The sequence below is a fragment of the Oryx dammah genome, unplaced genomic scaffold (assembly GCF_014754425.2).
Source record: "Oryx dammah isolate SB20612 unplaced genomic scaffold, SCBI_Odam_1.1 HiC_scaffold_4, whole genome shotgun sequence".
NCBI classification, from domain to species: Eukaryota; Metazoa; Chordata; class Mammalia; order Artiodactyla; family Bovidae; genus Oryx; species Oryx dammah.
This window is the reverse complement of record NW_024070188.1, coordinates 70976189-71004015: the sequence shown is the minus strand read 5'-3', so window position 1 is coordinate 71004015 and position 27827 is coordinate 70976189. Positions and strand designations below refer to the sequence as shown.

Below are 27827 nucleotides of genomic sequence, written 5' to 3'. Positions count from 1 at the left end.
ATGTTAAAAAAATATTGAATATTTTCCTTTTCCTTCCTCTATTGCTGATATTCTGAAAGAACTGTTTTAAGTGTGGCTCTATGCATTTAGGGTGTCCCAGGTGGCTCAGTGGTAAAGAATCCGCCTTCCATTGGAGGAGATGCGGGAGACAGTTTTGATCCCTGAGTCAAGAAAATCCCCTGGAGGAGGAATTGGCAACTCACCCCAGTATTCTTGCCGGGAAACTCCCGAGCACAGAGAAGCCTGGCAGGCTACAGTCCATGGGGTCACAAAGAGGAAGGCACAACTGAGCACAACCACCTTTGCATTTAATTAAAACATAGCTTTTAATTAAATTAAAATATACCAAGATTTTTCTCTCAAGCATCATGTGAATTCTGATCTTTGGAAAAACGAAAGTGGACAGGAAGGAAAGAGGGAGGCAGGAATGTTGGAAAGTTCCTGGAATCAAAATCAACAGTTGGCACTGGAGTGGCATCAACAGCCTGTTGCAGAAACTCAAGGAATGTAAGGAAATAACTGAAATAATGAAGCAGGTGGGAGAGAGGCAGACAAGGTTAGTAAAAAAAATAAATAAATAAAAATAAACTGACCGTTTCTCCTTTACATCTAGCCAGATATTTCTTTAATCTTTGTTCTTTTCTGGCAAGGATAAAACATGTTGTGCTAGAAAATTTTTGCCACCAGCTGTACTGGTTGTATCAACGTAGGCAGAAAGCAAATGTGAGGAAAATTACATGGTTAACAGTTGTTATTTATATCTTAAAAATATGTAAATTATGGTTGGATGTAGGAGGCAAGGAACAGGTAAATACTCCAATTTCTGTGGCTACCGTAGTTTTAGGATCCTGAGTACCACTGTACCGGTAGTACCATAAGTACCACTGAGACTTATGTATTACTCTGTGGCTGAGATACAGTTCTTTTGTCCCATGCACTGAAGGATCAGCAGTACTTGAATTGGTAACAGGAACACAGCAAGCACCATCATTAAGAGTATAAGACGTGGTTCATGGGACCAACCACTTAAAGCTTATTTACATGCTTCTTAGGGATGCCTTTAGTAAACTGGCACTAGGTATGTTCACTGTGGCTTTGTCTTCATTGTTCATTCAAGGACAGGCCTAATGCAATAACCTCTAGAATGTGATGACCTGTTCCTGGATCAATACAATTAGAAGATAATGAGGTACTGGAAAAGAAAAAGGAAGAAAATGAGAAAGCAAGAAAAAGAACACAAAGATAACAAAAAAGATAATTTAAGCTTTTTGGAATAGGAAATATATATATATACATACACACACAGAGACACACACACACACAGATAAACCACAGCACTCCAATTCTTTATCATCATTCATTAAAAGCTGCAAGTGTAAATTAGCTACAGAAAGGCCATATGTTTACTTTGAATCAACATAAACAAACTGAGCTATTCTGTTAGGCCATAATTTTTTAATTTTTAGTTTTTGTTTTCTAATCCTCTCTGCTCATGATTTTTCATTTATGGTCTTGCTCATTTCTTCTCTTGCCATGTTGGTCTCTCTTCCATTCAAATATGGTGCTCACAGAAGGAGTGTAAATGAAGACATAGAGAAATGATTAAAGGAATAAAAAATTAGACTTAGATTATAAGGAATTCAGAAATAAAAGACAAGAATAAGAACCAGGTGGGAACAGACTCCTTAGCATATTCTTAGCCTGTGTGAACCTGTGTATTTTCAAGTACAATTGCTGTTCATTGGCTACACGACGATATTGACAGGAGCCAGCCCAGGCAGAAGTCTTACTCCTGTAGCAGTTTCAAATAGAATTCAGTCAATTAAAGATGATGTCCTACTGGGCACCACAGAATGATCCCCATGTTTGAAATCCACACCAGTGGGTTAACATATATGCTATTTATGTGCTCCAAACCACTTTTCTATCACAGTTATAATCATAGTGCCATCACCCAAAGAATGGCCTGTATTTATCTGGTCAGTTTAGATGTGAAAACCAAACTAATGAGAGTCTGAGATGTGCAGAAGCCATCCTTTCAGACATAAAATTAGATGAAGGCTTTAAGTGTAATGTTGGATTGCTTTTTTGATATATCTCTCACATTACAAATAGAACTATTAGAACTTCATAGAGAGAAATGTTGATTAGATTTTTGGACAATATGAACCATACCTTGAGCTTCATCTGTTATAACAGCTTCTTTTTTTTGACGAAAGAGTTTCCAGGGAGGTACAGGAGGTGGTTTTGGCGGTGCTGTAAGGGGGCAGGATCTAGTTCTTGTGACGAGCACAGGATGGCTACAGATATGGGAAAGCCCATATTCTCTAAGCTTCTCAGCAGAATCAGCCTAAAAAGTGGAATGCAGGATTAAAAGGATTTTTGTATCTGCGTTATGCATTTAAGATAACACTTTTCATCATTATAGAAATATTGTCACCACTATTCTAGAGAGAGATAGTGGTAACATTTCTGCATCCTTTAGCCTAAGCACTAGGCCTTCCCTGGTAGCTCAGATGGTAGAGAACCTGCCTGCAATGAGGAGATCCAGCTTTGATCCCTGGGTCAGGAAGGTGCCCTGGAGAAGGAAATGGCAACCCACTCCAGAATTCTTGCCTGGAGAATCCCATGGACAGAGGAGCCTTGTGGGCTACAGTCCATGGGGTTGCAAAGAGTCCAACATGACTAAGTTACTAACACACACACATAGTGTAAGCGCTATTACTCTCTGTATTTCTTTCAGTCTTTTAGGGTATGTGGGGCTCCCTTTCTTTATTTACAAAATGAGGGACTAGAGCTAGAAGTCACTTTTCAGTTCTAAGATTTTAAGATTCTATGACATTGCAAAAGTCTCAGAATATCAGTTTTGATCCAAAATTAATCAACTATTATTTTTGTTGGGCTTCCCTGGAGTCTCAGATGGTAAAGAATCTGCCTGCAGTGTAGGAGATCCGGGTTTGATCCCTGGGTGGGGAAGATCCCCTGGAGAAGGGAAAAGGCTACCCATTCCCAGTATTCTTGCCTGGAAAATTCTATGGACAGAGGAGCCTGGCGGGCTACAGTCCATATGGGGTCACCAAGAGTTGGACACAACTGAGCGACTAACACTTTCTTTAAAGGTTAAAGATTTGATACAAGTACTTAACATATAAAGTCTTTGTCAGTTTTTTTTTTTTTTTTTTTAAGCACCAGCAATTGCTCGATAGTTTTCAAAAATCCCCACTGCCCTTAGTGTGTTGGGTCCGTGAGGGTAAGCAGTTGCCTTGTCTACAGTTTATGTCCTCAGGCTTCCCTACACAAAATCCCCATGATCACTCCTGACAAAGGAGGCATTCACAGAAGGGCAGATGGTCCAGGCAAATCCAAATCAAGTCATTGGAAGAAATTCAAGTCATTGTAGAAATTCAGCTGCTGACTGATGGCTAAAAGATGCCATAAGAAATCAAAAGGTATGTGAAGGTTAAAGCAACATACCCTGTAGTCAAATTCTGATATTATGGTCTAAACACTGACACATTTAAAGTAAAATGAAACATTAACTACATTAAAGTCAGTTTTTGCCAATAACTGTTTTTCTTCCTAGTGGTTTTATATCATTGATTTCTATGCAAATAGCAATGTCGGAGAAGGCGATGGCACCCCACTCCAGCACTCTCGCCTGGAAAATCCCATGGACGGAGGAGCCTGGTGGGCTGCGGTCCATGGGGTCGCGAAGAGTCGGACACAACTGAGCGACTTCCCTTTCACTTTTCACTTTCATGCATTGGAGAAGGAAATGGCAACCCACTCCAGTGTTCTTGCCTGGAGAATCCCAGGGACGGGGGAGCCTGGTGGGCTGCCGTCTACGGGGTCACACAGAGTCGGACACGACTGAAGTGACTTAGCAGTAGCAGTAGCAGCAGCAATGTTTGAAAATGAAAATTTACAAAGTAGTAATTTGAATTAGGATCAGAAGCTCACCTACTAGCCTATTGGAAATTATTGCCTCAGCTAGAACATGTATTATTAAGTTCAGTAGAGTCATTTAAAAGCTTTATAAATATATGGAATAAAGAGAAAAGTCGCTTCAATGTTTAAAATTTTTTTTTAAAGCACTAATTTAAGGAGAGGAAATTGTCATGCCTCTTTTATCCCATCTATATGTTGGCAATTCATTGAAAAAATTCAGAAACCTCTGAAATTATGCTTTAATAATTCAAGGTCAACTCTTTGTGACCCTTTGGACTGTAGCCTGGCAGGCTCCTTTGTCCATTGAATTCCCCAGGCAAGAACACTGGAGTGGGTTGCCATTTTCCCCCTCCAGGGCATCTTCCTGACCCAGGGATTGAACTGGCATCTCTTGTATCTCCTGCATCTCTCTTTACCCACTGAGCCACTGGGAAAGCCCTAAGTAGTATTTATAAGTTGAATAATTTCTGGATAGTTCATACATTTGCTCTATATATCTGAGTTCCTTCTTATAATTGCAACCAAATTGTAATCCACTTGCTTTCTCTTTTGAACAGTGGAACACCAGAAAACAAAACTATTCAAGGCATTCAGAAGATGTAAGATATAGTATTAAATAATTATGTATGGTATTTTCATCTATTTTATTATTTAAATAATTCACAAATGTATTAGCTTGATGTGGAAAGTATGTGGAAAAGACCCTGATGCTGGGAGGGATTGGGGGCAGGAGGAGAAGGGGACGACCGAGGATGAGATGGCTGGATGGCATCACCGACTCAATGGACGTGAGTCTGAGTGAACTCTGGGAATTGGTGATGGACAGGGAGGCCTGGTGTGCTTCGATTCATGGGGTCACAAAAAGTTGGACACGACTGAGCAACTGAACTGAATTGAACTGAAAGTATGTAAGCCAGTTTCTCATACTTCACTTTATTTCCAACATACTACACAATACTTCTGAATAAGGTAAAGTAATGCTTAATAATTGTCATAGTTTGATATTGAGAAACTTTGTTCAAGGGTTCCAGATTTCCTTATATTAGAATTAGGGACAGAGAGTAATTTAAAATAGTGAAACATTCTAGTGAAATACTTAATAGGCCTCTTCAGGAAATATTTTTGAATAATTCATGTTTTTGTTGTTGTTTAATCACTAAGTAGTATCTGGCTTTTTGCAGCCCCATGGACCGTAATCTGCCAGGTTTCTCTGTCCATGGGATTTTCCAGGCAAGAGTACTGGAATGGGTCGCCATTTCCTTTCCCAGGGGAATCTTCCTGACCCAGGGATTGAACCCGCATCTCCTGCACTGGCAGGCAGATTCTTTACCACTGAGTCACCAGGGAAGCCCAAAGGTAAGGCAAACCAGAAGTTTCCTTGCCCCTAACACCCTTTCACACCCTACTCAGTCCACCTCAGATATTCTAAAAGAAAGGGTTTGAGAAGGTAGAGGAGGCTTTTTTAGAACTCCCAGTTAACCCATTTAAATAAAAAGGAAATAATAAATAAACAAAGAAAACTAAAATTTAGAAGACCCAGAAGTTAACAAGATGAGGGGATAAGGTAGAGTAATTTGTGAAACTGTTTCTTTCCAAGTGTTGCTTTGTTTTCTTGCATTCTTTACCAATTCCTCACATAAAGGTAAAGTGTTGACTTTATTTTACATGTTGGTCTTGTTGTCTTTGGGGCTAGAATTTTTTGCTATGTACTCCATTTAATAAAATTCCATCAGAAAGAATTTTCTTCTGTAGATTTATCTTCAAAACATGATATCATCTTTATATTCTGATCTCTACCAAGAGACCCTGCTTATCCTAACAGGTAATGTGAAAGAATCAGCAGGAGGCTATAATGTTGGAGGCAGTTCATTACAGCTTGGAAGCTCATCTCATCACTATTACAGACACTGGGCCAATTCCTGAACCACTGGACCCTGTAAGACATTTCAACCCCCACAGTGAGGATTTATAACACTCTGCATGTCCAGGCTCCCTCCCACACCTCAGACTGCCTCTAAAACTTCTCCTTTTGCAATCTGTTCAAATTCTAGTAGTCCCTTGAACCCAGTGGGTTATCCTTCACCTCCAAACTTTCCAACATAAGCTTCCTTCTGCTTCACGCATATGCTTTTTCCTACTTTCCAGGCTAACTTTAAAGCCCCTGCTTCAACAATTTTTTTTTCCTTTGGGAAGACTTCCCTCAGTTCAGTTCACTTGCTCAGTCGTGTCTGACTCTGCAACTCCATGGACTGCAGCACACCAGGCTTCCTTGTCCATCACCAACTTCGGGAGCTTGCTCAAACCCACATCCACAGAGTCTGTGATGTCATCCAACCATCTCATCCTCTGTTGTCCCCCTCTCCTCCTGCCTTCAATCTTTCCCAGCATCAGGGTCTTTTCCAATGAGTCAGTTCTTCACATTAGGTGGCCAAAGGATTGGAGTTTCAGCTTCAGCATCAGCCCTTCCAATGAATATTCAGGGTTGTTTTCCTTTAGGATTGATTGGTTTGATCTCCTTGCAGTCTTCTCCAACACCACAGTTCAAAAGCATCAATTATTTGGTGCTCAGCTTTCTTTATGATACAACTCTCATATCCATACATGACTACTGGAAAAATGATAGCTTTTAATAGATGAACATTTGTCAACAAAGTAATGTCTCTGCTTTTTAATATGTTGCCTAAGTTTGTTATAGCTTTTCTTCCAAGGAGCAAGCATTTTATAATTTCATGGCTGCAGTCACCATCTGCAGTGATTTCCCTGGTCATCCACTAGACAGAAAGATGTGTCTCTGCTATGTGTTCCATATACATTTTTTCACTCCTTCATTAATTCATTTATTTGGTTACTCAGTCAATGCACTTTATTTAAATGCTACATCTACCATATTCCAAGCAACTTCTATTATGCTAATATTCTAACTTTATTACTGTTTGCTTGTCTGCTTTTCTCATCAACTCTAAACTTTGTGGGGAGAGTCCTTATTAATCACACTCAACATGGTGTCTTCCTCAGATTCCAGCTAGCTGTTTAGCAAAGAATAATTAATTAACATCTGTTGAATTAATGAATAAACATGTGCTTTTTTTTGGTCTTTTAAATTTAAAAAATTTTGTTTACCGGTTTTTCAGTCAGAAAGACAAAAGTTCAAGTGAATTTTTCTGTGCCTTCTTTTTTGTGTAATTACAATGTCAATCTTATCTTTTTGTGTTTCAATTTTAAAAAGTATTTAAGTACTTCCCATGGGACACTCCACAAAGCATGGCTCATGGTCTTTTGCAGTCCACAGTATTAGAGGGTTTAATATCTCTGGAATAGCTAAGGCAATGGCCAATGTCAGGTAGTAAGATTAAGAAAAAATAAAATCAGGGCTGATGCAGCCACCCTAAAAAGAGACTTAAGTTGAGGGGGGACCCTGAGAAGTACACTTGAATTTAGCCATGACTAAACTTGAATAACTTTTAAATAAAAACAGAAGAACTGCCCTTTTCTCTACATTCATAATAGCACATTTTGTCCTATTGTCTTGACAATATTACCCTTCTTACATTGCAGACTTTTGCAGTAAGGAATGTTTCCTATCTAAAAAAGAGAAGGAGAAGGTGGAGGCAGGAAGAAGGAAAGAAAAGGAAGAAGAAATGATAACATTTAAGCTCCTTGGTCAAATCACCCAGAAGACAAATATAAGTGCAATAATCATACAATTGGTGTATTTACACTTCAACCAAATTTCCATTCAATTTTTAAACAGTAAGCTGTTTCTAATTAATCAAATTATTTATTACTGTTTTCTTATACTTTAATGTAACAATTTCAGTCAATTCAGTCGCTCAGTTGTGTCCGACTCTTTGTGACCCCATGAATCGCAGCACGCCAGGCCTCCCTGTCCATCACCATCTCCCGGAGTTCACACGATTTCAGACACATGGAATTCTAGCAATAAAGTGCTGGATGTCTAAAATTCCCCCTAGAGGGTTAGGGATCAATACAAATGCAGTAAGATGTTTGTCTAAATAGATTCAAGAGTAATTTAGTGAGCTTTACCCTTTAAAAGGGAAGGAGAAAAGAATGATTTTTTATGTCCAAACCCCCAAAATAACATAAAAATTATGGCAAATCCACACATCTCATGTAACTATTAAATATTATGTTGTCAAATGTTTAACATCACAGGAAAATGTTAGTGATACAGTGTCAAGTGAAAAAGCTCATTTTAAAACAGAAAGTAAAATAGAATTTCCCTGAGTAAAAAGTTTATACACATATACATGTAGGAAATATGCAGAGAAGAAAAGAAAAAAGCAAAGTACATAGGCCAAAATGTTAACAGTGCCTATGACTAAGCATTTATATTACAAATATTTAAATTGTATTCCCTTTGTCTATATTTTCTAAATTTTCTATAAGTTGTTAACTTTCTAAGAAAAGAGAAATTAACATTTTTGTGTGTATTATTTTAAGGCATTCATAGTAGTGGTTTACTAGATATGAATTCATTTAATTTGTCTTAGGTTAAGAAAATATGTATGATCTGTTTATAGAAAAGTGACATATTATTACTTAGAAATGATTTACACAATTCTCACTGAAATACATGATTTGATGCCCTTTGTTTACAATGAAGAGAATTGATAAACTATATAAAACTACATCTTTTTTTTTTAGATTAAACTATTGCAATCATCTGGGCTTCCCCAGTAGCTCAGCTGGTAAAGAATCTGCCTGCATTGTGGGAGACCTGGGTTGGATCCCCGGGTTGGGAAGATCCCCTGGAAAAGGCCATGGCAACCCACTCCAGTATTCTTCCCTGGAAAAGGCCCATGGACAGAGAAGCCTGGTGGGCTACAGTCCATGGGGTTGGTCGCAGAGTGGGACACAACTGAGGGACTAAGCACAGAACAGCATTAAGAAAACTTTGCCTGTACTGAGTCCCTGTACCGAAGTGTTTAATTACAGAGACAAGACTGAAATTCAAGAATAGAATTGTAATTGAATAATGGTATATTTTCTACTTTCATTATTGCAAAAGGGTGTTGACAAACTTTGGAAAATTCCTAAAGAGTTGGGAGTATCAGACCACCTTACCTGTCTCCAGAGAAATCTGTATGAAGGTCAAGAAGCAACAGTTAGAACTGGACATGGAACAACAGACTGGTTCAAGATTGGGAAAGGAGTAGACAAGGCTATCTACTGTCACCATGCTTATTTAACTTATATGAGAGTACATCATGCAAAATGCCAGGCTGGATGAATCACAAGCTGAAATCAAGATTGCTGGGAGAAATTTCAACAACCTCATATATGCAGATGATACTATTCTAATGGCAGAAAGTTAAGAGGGTCTCCTTGATGAGGGTGAAAGAGGAGAGTGAAAAATCTGACTTGAATCTCAACACTTAAACTAAAGATCTTGGCATCTGGTCCCATCACTTCATGACAAATAGACTGGGAAAAAGTGGGAGCAGGGACAGATTTTCCTTTTTTGGGCACCAAAATCACTGCAGACTGTGACTGTGGCCATGAAATTAAAAAACGCTTGCTCGGTGGAAAGAAAGCTATGACAAATCCGGACAGTGTATTAAAAAGCAGAGACATCACTTTGCTGACAAAGGTGCATTATAGTCAAAACTACGGTTTTTCCTGTAATCATGTATGAATGTGAGAGGTGGACCATAAGGAAGGCTGAGTGCTGAAGAATTGATGCTTTTGGATTGTGGAGCTGGAGAAGACTCTTGAGAGTCCCTTGGACAGCAAGGAGATCAAACTAGTCAATCTTAAAGGAAATCAACCCTGAAAATTCATTGAAAGGACTGATGCTGAAGCTGAAACTCTAATACTTTGGCCACCTGATGTGAAGAACCAACTAACTGCAAAGACCCTGATGCTGAGAAACACTGAAGGCAAAAGAAGGGGATAGCAGAGGATGAGATGTTTGGATGGCATCTCAGACTCAATGGACATGAATTGAGCAAACTCTAGGAGATAGTGGAGGACTGGCTTGCTTCATTCCATGGGGTTGCAGAGTCAGACATCACTTGGTAACCAAAAAAAAAAAAAAAATCAACACTTTACTACAACAAAGGACCACAGACACACACAAACACCATAAATTATACCAAGTTTCTTGGCCTTGAGTGCTTACCATCTTCTCTAATAAAAATATCTTCTTTTCAAACAAATAGAGAGGTGTGAAGGTTGCATATACTACCATCTGAGGGGACTGTATTGCTGAAGAACCTGTAAATCCAAACATATATTGTGTCATGGAAATTCTAGCCAAAATGGGTCTTGCAGGTCATGGTAGACCATTCAAATTTCTTAATGAACTTATCTTTGCTGATGAAAAATAGGTAAACGACTTGACATGCATTTAAAAAATGTTAACTCTCAAATGTACATCTATAGTATAGAATGTCTCATTAGTTTTACTTTCATAATAGTACCATATAATTCATTAAGGAATCATTTTACTTCAATGTAAAAAAGTTATTACATAAACTCACTCTGGCTATCAGCCTACGTAACTTAACTTTCATAGAATCTTTAATTTGAATTTAAAGAAATTTGGGAGTTTCTACGTCATTTAAAGGAGGAAAAAAAACACAAATTAATCCTCTCATGAGAAAGGGAAACTAAGAAGGTAACTTAGTTTGAAATGTATAACGCTTGTAGATTTGCTTCTGAGAATCAATACTTATTCCCTAATATCCCTGAAATTACTACATTTGATTCATGGTGTTTTTGTCCTTTAAAGATTCTGGTCAAAACAACAGAATTTATTTTCTTCTTGTTTTTATTTTTAATTGAAAAGTTTTGTTTTATTCCTTTAAAGTTTAAGCAGTTATATATAACTGCACTAAATAATGTTTATTGAAGAATAATATCTTTAAAGCCACATTATGTAAATTAGATGTGAGCCCTGGCTCACTCCAGAATGGATTAAGATGTGAAATATGCCAAACTTATAAAAATACGTTTTCACATTTAAAAAGAAAATTTGTATATGTACGGGAGCAAAATTTGTCACCCCAAAATGTATCTCCTTGGCATAAGGATTATTTTAGCCTGATGCTTTTTAAGAACTTACCACCCCTCATAACTGTCTAAAAGAATTTAAAGGCCTGGTTCAGGCAGAGCACTGTCACCAAAGAGACTATAAAGAATGTGGGCCAGGTGTGTTTGGGGGGCACTCAGCATGGCCTGGAGACCAGAGTCCTCTCTGTATTCCACTGTCTCTGCCTGGCAGAGCAAACATTTGTTTTGTAAACATTTGTTTTCCTATCTCCAGTGAATTGTTTTCCTCCCATTTGAAGTCACAACCCCTACCCCCTTTCTCCTTCTCTCACACGGTAGATAAGCCTCAATTACCTAACATGTCTTTGGGTCTTATTTTTCTTATAAGGTCCCATATGTAGTAATACATAATGATTACTATTTTTTTCTTCTGTGAATATGCCTCATATCAATTTGATTCTTAGACCAGCTAGAAGAACCTGGAGAGACTAGAAGGAAATTTTTTCCTTCTCCAATACATATTTTTCATGGAGCAGAGATCTGAACCCAGGCAATTTTAGTCCACAGTCCAAACTTTGAACTATATACTGTTTCTTGAGGTTGACCTTAACTATGAGTTTGGAAGAGAAAAAGGCATTGTTACCTTCATTTTTACAAAGAAACTCAAGAAACGGTTTTGCAATCTCACAAATATAAATAATTATCAGTAAATTGGGGGATGTTATGTCATCGACTATCAAAAAAGATTACTTAAGATATCAGTATAAGAAAAAAAATGTTTAATAGGAAATTAAAAATACAAAAAAATGACTAGTGTTTGTATTTTCTTTACCAAACCACCAAATATCTTTCTGCAAAAATGCGAAGCCATAGCTATGAAGCTGTTCTCACAAAAAAACACAGCAACGTATTCAGAAAGAAGACAAAATGAAAAAGCATAATACTGGGCATAAATGGACATGTTTTCATATAAAGAGTGAACTGAGAATTATGCATTCTGGAAGCACTAAGATAGATGACTCAATGTTAGGACTATAAAGTTTTTTAGAAAAGATTTTATATATACATATACATATAGAACTTATATAGAAGAGGACGTATACTAATATATATCAATATCTAATCAAATATTTATGTAAATATACTTATATATTTTATAATGTAAAATATGTTATATACACTATAATAATATATATTAGTATATATCCTCATTCATGTAAACACTTTTGTGACTGTTGTACCATAAGTACTTTGATAATTTTGGCTTCTGTCTCATGTGTAAGATCTTGCTTCATTATGCAGAACCATCTGAGAGCTTAACAATTATGGGCAACTCTGAAAAGCTCATTTAGATATATCTGAACAGGAAATACATTTCTGTGCTCCAATCTTCTCCAGCATTTTAGGAAACGTGTACAATAACTATTATTCTAGGAGATTGAGAGCTTACAATCTGACAGAGACTGTAGAGAATATTGTACATCTGATGAGGGTCTTGAACCATGTATTGACCATTTGAATTTTTCCTTTTCTTTTTCCTTCTCTCCGTCTTTGCTCCTCTTCTTTCCAAGGTCTTTTGCATCTGCTTTGTCTAACATGTTAAAAAATACAATAAATCCTTTAACTACAAAATCTCAATCTATATTGCTTACTCAATTAGTGTTGAAAAAGAAAGCTAAAACAATAGTATTATTTAAGTGTAAAAGGAAAAATATCCACAAACTTCCCCAAACACTACTCACCTCGAATTAGTAACATCAAAACAAAACAAAAAGCTTTAAAAATCGACATAGATTGTGAAAGACATGTCATTAATGACTACAAATAATTTTATGCTAAATGTAATCAGGTGAATATAATTTATCTATATAAAATCATGGTGTCAGGCTAGTCTTATTTTGAAAAGAAAAAAAAAATCAAGAAAAAATGTATTTAAAGTTGAGTCCTAAATGTGGAGCCCTCTTAGATTTTCTTTATTTGGGGTCTGCATTTTAAGAAACTCAGCTTTCTGCCTCTAGAATATCTTCTGGTGGAGACTGGCCACCAACCAACATCCACACCAACATCTTATTGTCAACAAGATGTGCATAGGAAACCCAGTACCCAGAACCATCTGCCACTTGAATTTCCATCCATATTTATATTTCTGTGAAACATGTTTTCCTTCACCTTAAAAAATTCCCTGAGATTTTTTATTTCCTAATAAATCCCTTCCAATTCTAAAACAGAAATTTCAAATTTCTGCCATTCATTCTTTTGTCATTTGCTAAATCTATAATCAGTATTGATCAGGTTGTTTTTTAAAAAAATTGTATATATAAAAAAACTATAATATTAACATCGTGTGCTGTTTCTTAGCCTCTAAAATAAAACTATCTTGGCTTTTAGCTTTATAGTAGATTTAACTTCTATGTTAGATACAAAGGCAAAGATAACTATAAGTGTAGGATGAGAATTTAATTTGGAAACAAGTATCAAAATAGACAATCAGAATTTTATTTTGTGGTTTTGACTTAAAACTAGTTACAGGTAATAATATATGACTTCATGTATGATTTTTATTTTTTTTTTAGTTTATTTGTTTGTTTGTTTAATTTTTATTTTTACTTTATTTTACTTTACAATACTGTATTGGTTTTGCCATACATTGACATGAATCCACCATGGATGTACATGGGTTCCCAAACATGAACCCTACTCCCACCTCCCTCCCCATAACATCTCTCTGGATCATCCCTGTGCACCAGCCCCAAGCATCCTGTATCCTGCATCGGACATAGACTGGCGATTCGTTTCTTACATGGTAGTTTACATGTTTCAATGCCATTCTCCCAAATCATCCCACCCTGTCCCTCTCCCTCTCCCTCAGAGTCCAAAAGTCTGCTCTACACATCTGTGTCTCTTTTGCTGTCTCGCATACAGGGTCATCACTGCCATCTTTTAAATTCCATATATATGTGTTAGTATACTGTATTGGTGTTTTTCTTTCTGGCTTACTTCACTCTGTATAATCGGCTCCAGTTTCACCCATCTCATTAGAACTGAGTGAAGTGAGCCAGAAAGAAAAACATGTATGATTTTTAAAATAGGCTTCCCTGGTGGCTCTGACAGTAAAGAATCTGCCTGCAATACAAGATACCTGGGTTTAATCCTGAGTCCAGAAGAGCCCCTGGAGAAGGAAATGGCAACCCATTCCAGCATTATTGCCTGGGAAATCCCATGGACAGGGGAGCCTGGTGAGCTACAGTCCACGGGGTTGCAAAGAGTCAGAGACAACTGAGAAACTAATACTTTCACTTTCACTAAATGCCTATTCAAAACCCATAACTTAAAATAATATATAATAAAATCTGTAAATAGGAAAAACACACTATGTCACATAGAAATTTGGAAAGTATGCAAAAATGTTTACCAAAATGTGTTTTTGCCAATACATGAATAAATTTATTGTTCCTCTGTTGTTTCATTTCACCCATCTGGCCAACCGCTCTGCGGAGAATTAGCAGCTGAGTTCTACATCCTACTGGAGATGATCTTTCCCTAGTTCTGCAAGCTTCTGCCTTATTTTAAATAATCATGAGAACCTTCATCTCCATCTCTACTTCACTCTCAGCTCACAAATGGTCTGCTTATAAAGAGAGAGAATAGAAGTCTTTTTTCAGAAACCCTCAACTTCTCTCTATCAAACCCATTCACCCACTGATATCTACATGTATTCTCTCTCTCTCATGCTCTGTGCCAATTTGTTAGGATGGAGGAGACATTGCTCCCCAGGTTGGACCAATCCCTTCACTTTGGCTCTATGGAAACGTATGCTGTGGCTGTAATCTCAACTACCTCTTCCAAATTGCCACTCAAAAATACTCGACTCTTCTTCATTAGATAAAAGTTTAAATATTTGTCATGAATCCGCCATTTTCCTTGACAGCTTCCACTTTTTCGCTCTCCTATTCTTCAAAGACAAATTTATAACAGGGTTGTTTATACATTATTTTACTTCCCACTTATTTCTTAATCTCTCTAGTGTGTCTTCCACTTCCATCATTTACCAGTTCCCAGTGACCTCTGTATCATAAAATCTAACAGAGAAATTTGAACTCCCATCATATTTCAACTCTCAACACTATTTGGAACAGACAATCTCTCTGATTCTTGAAACATTCTTTTCCTTTGATTTTCAACAGGGACCTGCTCTGCTGATCTTCCTACTTTCCTGGCCATTCTTTAACCTTGTTTGCCAGCTCATTATTTCGTACCAGCTCTCAGATATTTAGCTTCTTTCAGGCTTAGTCTTAAGGTTCCTAATCTTCTCACTCTATACCATCTCATTGGGAATATCATTCATCATTTAATTTAGCATGCATTTGTCAATGGTTCCCAAGGGTATATCAACAGCCTGGAACTCCTGACATGAAAAGTACACTTGATTTCTTAAAGGCACCTCAAATTCAGTATGCTCTAAATCACTTTGTGATCTCTCCTCATAAAGCCATTCCTTTTTTGCATTACCCATTAAACATACTACCATCTCTCCAGTTCTGCAAGTAAGAATTCTACAAATTATCTTTGCCCCATCCTACTATTTTTTTACTTCATAAGTATCTCTCAATAATTTACTGTATCTGCTTCTCCACTATGAGAATCCTATTAACCTACGCCAAGCGACTGTCATCTCTAACATGAGCTGATACCACAGTCATCAAATTGTTTTCTTCTGTGACTTCTCACTCCACTGACCTTCCAGCTCTGCATTCCAAATTATTTTTTTTTCCAGAGAACCAGACTATCCTTTTCAAAATGTGAAATAGATCATGATTCAACTCGAAACTCTTCATTAGCTATCAACGGCTCTTTGGTAAAGATCAAATATCTTAGCATGACCGAGAGGTTCTGACATGATCACTCTCCTACCTACTTCTTCAGACTCTTTTTAAGCCACTTTCTTCCTCACATTCTCTCTTCCAGCTGAGAACATCTACCAGGTCTTCAAGTCACTGTCACTTCTGCTTCTGCCTCATAATGTTTATATAAGCTCTCTCTTCTACCTAGAATTCTCTTCCCTCCACAGTCCATCATCTTGCCCCAGATATCCTTCTAACTTTTGTGAACACCGCTCAAAATTCCTTGAGGAATTCTTCCCTGGTGCCCCAGACTAGGTCTCCCATGTGAATGACTTATAGTTTCCTGTATTTCCCTTCAAGACTCATGTCTTAGTATGTATTTATGATTTTTAAAATGAATGTTAGTCCTTCTCACATTACCTAAGCTCTAAGAGGTGAGATCCACAACTGATTTTGTTCAGGTTACTGCTAATTCCTGGAACACTTACAGGGATTCTCAGCAAGTAGTACATTGATCTTTGTGACTCCATGGGCTCCTCTGTCTGTCCATGAAATTCTTCAGGCAAGCATACTGGAGTGGTTTGCCACTGCCTTCTCCAGGGGATATTTCTGACCCAGGGTTTGAACCCAAGTCTCCAGCACTGCAGGCAGGCCTTTACCGACTGAGCCACCAGGGAAGCCCAGGTACATTGAATGAATGGTTAATTGGATGGATAGATGCTGCTGTTGTTAAGTTGCTGCTGCTGCTGCTGCTGCTAAGTCGCTTCAGTCGTGTTCGACTCTGTGCGACCCCAGAGACGGCAGCCCACCAGGCTCCCCCGTCCCTGGGATTCTCCAGGCAAGAACACTGGAGTGGGTTGCCATTTCCTTCTCCAATGCATGACAGCGAAAAGTGAAAGTGAAGTCACTGAGTCATGTTCAACTCTCAGCGACCCCATGGACTGCAGCCTACCAGGCTCCTCCGCCCATGGGATTTTCCAGGCAAGAGTACTGGAGTGGGGTGCCATTGCCTTCTCTGTGTTAAGTTGCTAAGTCATGTCAAACTCTTAGCAACCCCATGAACTGCAGCCCATCAGGCTGCTCTGTCCATGGGATTTCCTAGGCAAGAATACTGGAATGAGTTGCCATTTCCTTCTTCGGGTGATCTTCCCAACCCGATCGACACAGGTTCTATCTCCCCAGGGATTGAACCTGTGTCTTCTGCATTACAGGTGGATTCTTTACAACTGAGCTGCCTGGGAAACCCGGATAGATGGAGGATAGACAGACGTTAATTTGTGATACATGAGAAAGAGATTCCAGGTTCAAATTAATTTAGGATACACTGGGTAAAACAAATTTAACCTGGCTATTTTTTCATTTTTGCTTTCTTTTATAAACTAATGCACATTAGATTATTTTAAGAGGGATCTATGATGGGGAAGATATCACACATACTTAATTTCTTTTGCTTATCTTTGAGGAACATTTACAGTAGTTATTTCAGGGCAGTATATGATTGGAAATGCTGATGTGCAAGATCTAAATAAGAACAAAACATCAATATCTTATAAAGCATAAATATCTGAAAGACCGTTATAGATGTTATCACAGTTATACAAAAAATTTAGTATTTTCTAGTATATTCAACTCTACTTGCAAGCATTATTGTTCATATGTATGGCTATATGAAGTATTTTAGAAAGCATAAAATGACCACTTATTAAATATATTTCTCACTTTAAGAGAAACACTTCTACACTTTGTAAAATAACTTGAAAAATATAATTTCTAGATTTTAGCTTTCACCTTATAATAAACAACCTGCAAATCACTGTCTAATCTTGTGTCTATTTCACATTTTCTGAAATAGGACTACTTTTCAGGTTTGGTATTTTGGCCCATTCCACTCTACATATGACATATAAGACAGATGTGTTTAATGAAGGGAAACTGAAAACTTAATGTCTTTTTTCTATATTAATACTATATTAATTTAATATCATTAAAATATATAATTACCTTTGATTACAAGGAGAGCAAAATATAGTGAAATAATTAACATAAACACCACTGCAAGCTGTAATATCCAGGAAATAGAGAAACTTGAATGACTGTTTTCACAACACATAATATATGACAATGCTTATAAATAGTCGTTAATTCAGCAATGATTATAAAGCATTTACATACAATATCCATACTGAATAATATTGTGATATAATTGTCTTACCCTTTAAAGCCCTTTCACTTTTCTCAGGCAATTTTAGTGCTGTTGTTGAATTTTCAGGCTTGAATTCCTTGCCATCTTTCACTTCTTTCCCATCCTTCACTTCTTTTCCTTGTTCTTTTAATTTGGCATCTATGTCAGTTATTTTGCTTTCAGAGCTGGACTCAGCTGACAGCTTAAACTCGGGCAATATTTCTCTCAAGAGCTCCCAAACTTTGTCTGTATACCCTGGGCTTAGGTGAAAAACAACATTAATTTCCAAATTAAACTTTTTACTCCACATCAAGAAATTACTGACAGAAAAAACATGAACTTGCAATTTCACAAGACTGATCAATAGTTACTTCACATTTTAATTAGAAACACCGTTATGTATTCATTCATTCAACAAGCATTGATTAAGTGCCTACTCTGTGCTGGGCTTTGCTGACGCAAAGAGAACAAACACAGAGTTCCAGTTAAGATGGTGATATAGGAGGATTCTAAACTCACTCCTTCCTAGGGACACAGAAAATTTACAGCTACATATAGAACAGTTTTCTTGCGCAGTGGGTGGTGGTGGGGCAACTAGCTGAGGAATTCCCACATATATGGCAAATGAGAATGGATAGGAGAGGCTGAGACACAGTCTTGCCATAAAACCCAGCCAGTGCAGTGACCCACAATTTGGAGAGAACTCACATTCTGAAGATTTTCCCTGAGGAGGCAAGGGTTTGCACCCTGCATCACCTGGCATGCCAGCTTTTAAGACCTGCAGATCAGAGAGAAGTTCCCCAAACACACAGTTTTGAAAGCCAGCAGGGTTAGCATCCATGAGGCCCACAAGATTATATAGCAAACTCAGAAAGTGAAAGTTTTAGTCACTCAGTCATGTCTGACTCTTTGTGACCCCATCAATTCTGGCCTGCCAGGCTCCTCTGCCCATGGGATTCTCCAGGCAAGAATACTGGAGCGGGTTTCCATTCCCTTCTCCAAGGGATGTTCCTGACCCAGGGATCGAAACCAGGTCTCCTGCATTTCAGGCAGATTCTTTACTGTCTGAAACAGTTCTTAAAGGGCTTTCATGGATTCATCAATCCCAAGGCCAGTGTATAGAAGAGCACTCAATAGGAGACTTTTTAATACTCCACTTTCTTCAATAAATAGATCTTCCAGACAGAAAAGCAATAAGAAAACATTGATCTTGTGAAAGTCGCTCACTCGTATCTGACTCTGCAACCCATAAACTGTAGCCTGCCAGTCTCCTATGTCCATGGAATTCTCCAGGCAAGAATACTGGAGTGGGTAACCTATCTCTTCTCCAGCGGATCTTCCCAACCCAGGCATCGAACCGGGTTCTCCTGCATGCAGGCAGACTCTTTACCAGCTGAGCTACCAGGGAAGCTCATTGGTCTTGAGAAACACATTAAATAAGATGGACTTAGACACATACAGAACATTCCATCCGAAAGCAGCAGAATACACATTTTTCTACATGGAGTATTCTCCAGAATAGATCATGTTAAGTCACAAAAAATATTTTAATGAATTCAAGAAGATTGAAATCATAGCACCCACCTTTTCCAACCACATCTTTTCTAGCATGAAACTAGAAATTAATTACAAGAAGAAAACTGGGAAATTCACAGCTATATGGAGATTAAACAACATGCTACTGACCAACCAATGGGTCAAAGAAGAAATCAACAAAATGCTTTGAGAGATATAAAATGGAAGTACAACACAACACAAATACAACAGATACAACAACAGCAAAACAAATATAACAAGACAGAAGTAATTCTAAGAGGTGCATCAAGAAATAAGATCTTAAAAAAACTACCTAAACTTCACACCTTAAAGAACCAGAAAAGAAGAACAAATGAAGCCTAAAGTTGGTAGGAGGAAGGTAATAACAGATGTCATGGTGGTAAGTCACTTCAGTCATGTCTGACTCTTTGAGACCCTATAGGGACCGTAGCCCACCAAGCTCCTCTATCCACAGGATTCTCCAGGCAAGAGTATTGGAGTGGATTGCCATGCCCTCTTCCAGGGGATCTTCCCGAATAACAAATATCAGAGTGGAAATAAATGATTGAGAGACTAAAAAGACAATAGAAAAAAGCAAAGAAACTAAGAGCTGGATTTTTGAAAGGACAGACAAAGCTGAAAAGCCCTTAACTAGACTCACCAACAAAAAACAAATAAATAAAATCAGAAATGAAATATATTGTACCTAATACACAAAATACAAAGAACCATTAAAGACTATGAGAAACAGATACACAACAAATTGGACAAGCTAAAAGAAATGGATAATTTCCTAGAAACATACCCACTTACAAATTCAAAGAAACAGAAAATCTGAACAGACCAGGTTTTAATTTTAACTAATTCAAATTAAAATCTGAATTAATCAATAAAAAGATAATCCAATTAATAAATGGGCAGAGGATCTGAACAGACATATTTCCAAGGAAGATAAACCGATGGTCAACAGGTACAACAAAACGCGCTGAACTTCACTAAGCATCAGGTAAAATGTAAGTCAAACCCACAATGAGTTACAATCTCACATGCATACTAGTTATCATCAAAAAGACAAGAAATGACAAGCATTGGCAAGGATATGGAGCAAGAGGAACCCTTGTACACTGTTGGTAGGAACATAAGTTAATATCGCTAGTATGGAAAACAGTATGGAATTTCCTCAAAAAATTAAAAATAGAACTATCATATAGTCCCACAATTCTACTTCTGGGTATTTATCCATAGGAAATGAAAGCACTAACTCAAAAAGACAGAAGTTTGTCAAAAAGAACAATCTTATGTTCTCTGCAATGTTATTTACAATAGCTGGGAGATGGTGATGGACAGGGAGGCCTGGCGCGCTGCGATTCATGGGGTCACAAAGAGTCGGACACGACTGAGCGACTGAACTAAACTGAACTGAACTGAACTGCAGATGTGTGTCGATGGATGGATGAATGAATAAAGTGTAGTATTCATATACACAATATAACACTCTTTAGCCATAAAAAAAGGAAAGAAATCTTGCTATTTGAAACAATGTGGATGGACTTTGAGGATATTAGTAGTGGTGGTTTAGTTGCTCAGTCGTGTCTGACTCTTGCAACCCCATCGACTGTAGCTGACCAGGCTCCTCTGTCCATGGGATTTCCCAGACAAGAATAATGGAGTTGTCATTTCCTTTTCTAGGGGATCTTTCTGAACCAGGAATAGAACGTGGGCCTCCTGCATTGCAGATGGATCCTTCACTGACTGAGCTATGAAGGAAGCCCCTTTACTAAGTGAAATACATCAAAGAAAGACAAATACTGTATGATTTGTTTCACTTATATATGGAATCTGAAAACAAACACACTCATTGATATAGAGAAAAGATTTGTGGTTGCCAGAGGCAAAGGGTGGCATTTGGGCAAAATAGTGAAGGTATTCCAAAAATACAAATTTCCAGTTATACAATAAATGAGTCAGTGCATTGTAATGCACAGCAGGGTAACTGTGGTTAATAACACAGTAGTGTATAAGTAGATCTTAAAAGTTTTCAGCACAAGAAAAAAAAATTATAACCATGTGTGGTGACACCTATTAACTAGATCTGTGCTGACCATTTCTCAATATATAGAAGACATTGAATTACTATGTTGTATGCATTCATGCTAAGTTGCTTCAGCTGTGTCAGACTCTGACCACATGGACCGCAGCCTGCCAGACTCCTCTGTCCATGGGGATTTCTCCAGGCAAGAATTATTGCAGATGGTGACTGCAGCCATGAAATTAAAAGAAGCTTTGCATCTTTGATTGCAAAAAAAGCTATAACAAACTTAGATAGCATATTAAAAAGCAGAGAAAGATTTTCTTTTCTTGGACACCAAAATCACTGCAGACTGTGACTGCAGCCATGAAATTAACAGACGCTTGCTCCTTGGAAGAAAAGCTATGACAAACCTAGACAGCATATTCAAAAGCAGCAACATTACTTTGTCAACAAATGTCTGTCTAGTCAAAGCTATGGTTTTTCCAGTAATCATGTATAGATGTGAGAGTTGGACCATAAAGAAAGCTGAGCACTAAAGAATTGATGCTTTTGAACTGTGATGTTGGAGAAGATTGCAAGGAGATCAAACCAATCAATTGTAAAGGAAAACAACCCTGAATATTCATTGGAAGAACTGATGCTGAAACTCCAATACTTTGGCCACCTGATGGGAGGAACTGACTCATTAGAAAAGACCCTGATACTGGGAAAGATTGAAGGCAGGAGGAGAAGGGGATGACAGAGGATGAGATGGTTGAATGGCATCACCGACTCGGTGGACAAGAGTTTGAGCAAGCTCCGGGAGTTGGTGATGGACAGGGAAGCTTGGCATGCTGCAGTCCATGGGGTCACAAAGTCGGACACGACTGAGCGACTGAACTGACCTGAACTCCATAGTTCTCCTCAGTATGCTCTTGCTATCCTATCCTTTCCTCAGTGACTGAATAAGCACAATCACATTTTGGGTTCATCTGTATGTATATGTAACCCTCAACTCATAAGCTCCAGCTCAAACCTCTCTTCAGATAACCAGGCTCATGTGTACAACCATCTAATAGACATCTCTCCAAAAACAATTCAATTGATCAACCAACAAAAACATTCTGTTACCATCTTCTACTTTTCAGTCAACTTAGAAAAGTGAGAATGATTAAGTCTCTTTCCATGAAACTCTCCTCAAATAAAAAAATATATCCCATTGATCCTTCTTCCTCCTACTGCAGCAGACAACCCTTTCAACATTTTTTTTTTTTTAACGTTTTCTTTTATCTTTTCTTTTTAAACATTTATTTATTTGGCTGCACCGGGTCTTTGTTGCAGCACTTGGAATCTTCCATCTTCATTATGGCATGTGGGATCTTCAGTCGTGGCATATGAACTCTAGCTGCAGCAGGTGGGATCTAGTTCCCTGACCAGGGATCAATCCAGGGCCCCCTACATTGGGAACGTGGAGTTTTAGCCTTAGGACCACCAGGGAAGTCCCCCTTTCTCCATTTTTATCAGTTTTTTTCCATAGAAGTCCTTCTGCAATACTGCACAAACCAGTTTCCCTGCTCCCGTCCTCATATCTGTCCTCCTGCTCTGAGCAAGCCTCCAAACTCACAAGCCTGATCGAGATCATTCTCCTGTATAAAATCTCTCAGCAACATTCTGTTGTGAATTTCTTAACTTTGTCTGTTTTGTTCCTGTACACTTCTCCACCCTCTACTCATCTCTCCTCTAGAATCCAGCAGTCATAATCCACTCCTGCAGATTCATGTGCTTTTCTGGGAGTACACCATGCTGTCTTGCAATTCCCTGCTATTCTTTCTTCTCTGAGTTGGCTTCCCTGCCCAAAAGCCTCACTAGTTTCCACTAACTCTTTGAGATCACTTTAAGCATTGCTTTCTGGGGAAATTAAGCTATATGTTCCTGCACTGAATTACCAAAGAATCTTTTACACACTTCTAGTTTAGTCTTTTCGGAGAAGGCGATGGCACCCCACTCCAGTACTCTTGCCTGGAAAATCCCATGGACGGAGGAGCCTGGTAGGCTGCAGTCCATGGGTCGCTGAGAGTTGGACAATGACTCAGTGACTTCACTTTCACTTTTCACTGTCATGCATTGGAGAAGGAAATGGCAACCTACTCCAGTGTTCTTGCCTGGAGAATCCCAGGGACAGTAGAGCCTGGTGGGCTGCCGTCTATGGGGTCGCACAGAGTCGGACATGACTGAAGCGACTTAGCAGCAGCAGCAGTTTAGTCTTTTAAAATATTTTTAAAATTATTCTATCAACAAACATGCATTCAGATCATACTGTGTAATGGTCATGCAGTGTCATTTTTTCTAAGCACAAGAAGTCTCGACATTGAGAAAGACAAAAAAGGGTTCCTATTCTCATACACTGTACCATCTCAGTGGAAGATGGAAGGCAGTGATAACTTCTCAGTGGAAGGTAGTGATAACTTTCATAATGAAAATAAAATAATAAACAATGGGCTATGGAATCATTTGGGAAAGGAATTATTTAAACCTAGATGGCTGAAAAGGTTTTTCTGAGGAGTTGATATTTAAGCCTGGTGAGATCTAAATGTTATATCTTGACATATCCAGCCAAGTCAATATCTGACGGAAGATCATTTAAGGCATAAAGAAAGAACAGTTCAGGTTAAGACCCTAGGGGATAATGATTTTAGAACATTTGAGATGCGGAATGAAGATGTGGGTGGCCAGGTAGAGTTTTTTTGTTTTGTTTTGTTTAATGGATTTAATCCCCCAAAGGCTCTGCAACCTAAGTTGTACAATCATAATTGAGGTATAAGAGAAGGTTGCAAATTTTATGTAGTCACAAATGATAGACTAGGAAATACTAAAATCAGGATTAAAATGGATCTTTCTGAATCCAAAACCATGTGTTTTTTCCACCTACAGTGTAACAAATGTTATACTGTGAAAAAGACATATTCAGACTCCACAGGATGAGACTATACAACTTCTTGGACAGTTAGAATTAAGTATGGGATGGTGGAGTGTTCCATTCTCAAATGAATTACATCAAGATCAGACAAATTTGTGGAGAAAAACATCATCTCTTCATCTGAAATTGCTAGACTTCTAATATCCACTCTGTGTTTCTAGTATAATACAGAGAGTTACAACTTTGTGTTTTTTGTTTTCAAATGATAAGACAGTGCTAACTGTAGGAAAACATGAGGCAAGGTCAACAATTGCAAATCTAGCAATGTCTCCCTTTGGTGCTTCTATGCGAGAAGGAAGGGAAAGGGCTATCTGTTGAAGACATCACAAAACACTTTTCACCCTATTGATTTTCATATGGAAAAAGTCAGTAGTGAACACAGTTTGAAACTTCAATAATCTGATTCTCCTGGAATGACCAATGAAGGCCCTCAGGGGCTGTCTTGGCACATGGAATCCTTCGAAGTAACAGAAAAATCCAACTTCTGAACAGATCATGGCTTTGATCTTATCGTTCTTCTGCTTTCCATGCCCTTTTCCTCCCTTCCTCTCAAATCAAACCCAGCCAACAGTAGAGGCTCTGATCAAATCAGAACTTTCTCCAGGAAGCCATGCCGGACCTCTCCCTGGATCCTTGGCAGACAGTGATTTCAAATTAAACTTTTTTTAACAATCATTATTACAGTTCCATGACATTCTTCTCATTTAAAAATATACACATATATACACATGAATTAACTTTGTGATTTTATAGTGTAATTGCAATTTTAAATTATATGAATAATGTGGCAGAGTATTCATAATAAAAAATCCTACACATTATGACATAAATCAAAGCGAGTACATATCTTTTACTTTTCGATTATATTTAGAAGTAAAATGATAAACTTGAACATCTGAATCACTCTCACTTATTTGTTTAGACTTTTCTCTGCTTCCAAAGGTTGATCATTAGCTATCATACATATTTCTATATAATATTAAATAATCCAGTGATATGCATTAGGGGCTTCCCTGGTGGCTTAGAGGTTAAAGCATCTGCCTGCATTGTGGGAGATCTGGGTTCAATCCCTGGGTTGGGAAGATTCCCTGGAGAAGGAAATGGCAACCCACTCCACTACTCTTGCCTGGAAAATTCCACGACTGAGGAGCCTGGTAGGCTACAGTCCATGGGGTCACAAAGAGTCAGACATGACTGAGTGACTTCACTTTCAATTTCAGTGATATGCATTAGGAGAAAGAAACTAGCACTAATTATGTCTCTACCACACATCAGCTACTTTTTCCAATACTCTCACCTTTTCAATCCCCAGAACAGCCATATAGGATAGGTAATTTTTTACCCCTATTTTACATATGGAAACTCTGGGCCCCCAAAATTATATTACTTGTAAAATTTACATAGCTTGAAGTAGGAAGTATAAAAACGTAAATCTAGATATAAAGTTGGAGAAGGCAATGGCACCCCACTCCAGTACTCTTGCCTGGAAAATCCCATGGACGGAGGAGCCTGGTGGGCTGCAGTCCATGGGATCGCTAGGAGTCGGATATGACTGAGCGACTTCACTTTCACCTTTCACTTTCATGCATTGGAGAAGGAAATGGCAACCCACTCTAGCATTCTTGCTTGGAGAATCCCAGGGACGGGGGAGCCTGGTGGGCTGCCATCTATGGGATCGCACAGAGTTGGACACGACTGAAGCGACTTAGCAGTAGCAGTAGCAGATATACAGTTCTGAATTCAAAGCTCAAGCTTCCCTCCCTTATATCATTTTCATAGACATTTTATAAGCAATCAAATATTCATGCAAGTTTAAAATACTGAAATTTTAAAAATTAATTTAATTATTAAACTGGTCTTATAATCATGAAAGTATATGAACACTGTTTTCAATTTTCATGCATGATTTCAGTGTATGATTCTAGCATGAGACTATTCACAATTTTTAATTAATAATTTTCTAGTCAAGAATTATTTTGATCTCCTGTTTCTTTACCACCCTCTGATAGATGTCTGATGTTTTCATGTCTCTGGTATTTTTATTGCAGGAAAAATTAATGGGAAATTATATGTATTCCATCAACATTGAAGATAAAAAATTAGTAAAGTCTGTTTATAAACCCCACCCTCTCTCTACTTCTCCTTACTAACACTGACAATATTATGCCAATAAATACTCTATTAGGTATCAGAAAATGATTTTCCATGAGAAGATATAAAAGGCTGCCATCTGGACCTTTCTGAAGGCAAAAAAGCAAGGTCAGTTCTCTTCCAAGAAAAGGCGTCAAGGAGCTTGCCTACCCTCCTAATTTTTGCCTACAAATATTTTTCTTTGAACTAAGCAATGGCTAGCTTATCCTGCTGAAAGGATGTTTTAAATGATGGAATCCAAGTGACTAGAATCTGTCTTCATCTTCTTTAACCTGGACCCTGGAAATGCTAGTTTTCTAACATCAAAGATCAGAGATGATCCAAATCGATAACTGTACTGTGGATTTGATCTTGTAAAAATCAGCATCCTGATTGATGGTATGTTTAGATCTATTGATATAATTATTTTCTAGCACCTTAGTCTGATTAATTTTCAGTGTCAATGATAACATGATCAAATCATATGTCTATAATCTTTATGTATGAGACAAAAAATATTTGTGAAATTTTAAGTAAGCTTTGCATTAAATACTCTCTCTTTATACATAGGCAAACAATTTTTATATATCTAGAATCATATGAGAGAAACACTATGTGCTTTGGCTCCAGAAATATTTAGATTCAAATTTTACCTCCAGGTACAATGCACACAGCTTTAGGGAATCCAGCCACTATGAGCTTCAGTTTTCTCATTTCTAATGATATACAATACTGAGCTGATAAGGTCATATGGATGATCAAATAAGATCATCTTTTCAGGACTGTGAGTTTTAATTGGAATAACATATTAAAGTACCTAAGGTCTAATAGGCATTTTAGTGTTATTTCTTCCCTAGTGAAGTGAAGTGAAAGTGAAGTCGCTTGGTCATATCTGACTCTTTGCGACCCCGTGGACTATAGCCCACCAAGCTCCTCTGTCCATGGGATTCTCAGGCAAGAGTACTGGAGTGGGTTGCCATTTCCTTCTCCAAGGGATCTTCCCGACCCAGGGATCGAACCCAGGTCTCCCACATTGCAGGCAGACGCTTTAACCTCTGAGCCACCAGGGAAGCCTTGGGTAGCTAATTAAAAGTTGCTTTCATTTTTCTGTACTGAATAAATGTATGAGTATAAAGGGGTCACCTGTAAATATCTTACCATATAAATAATTAACATTGTTTTAATATT

General features: G+C 37.9%; 1 protein-coding gene across 3 annotated transcripts in view; it reads right to left on the bottom strand.

Moving 5' to 3' along the window:
• ADGB (androglobin) overlaps positions 1–27827 on the bottom strand; it is a 185801-nt gene that overhangs the window by 104744 nt on the left and 53230 nt on the right. For all 3 annotated transcript variants that reach the window (XM_040238642.1, XM_040238644.1, XM_040238643.1), the window contains 4 exons: positions 18016–18245; positions 12413–12553; positions 10091–10185; positions 2176–2350 (listed from right to left, as the gene is read on the bottom strand). In XM_040238642.1, the coding sequence (XP_040094576.1) occupies positions 2176–2350; positions 10091–10185; positions 12413–12553; positions 18016–18245 (641 nt within the window). The remainder of the gene's footprint in view (positions 1–2175; positions 2351–10090; positions 10186–12412; positions 12554–18015; positions 18246–27827) is intronic.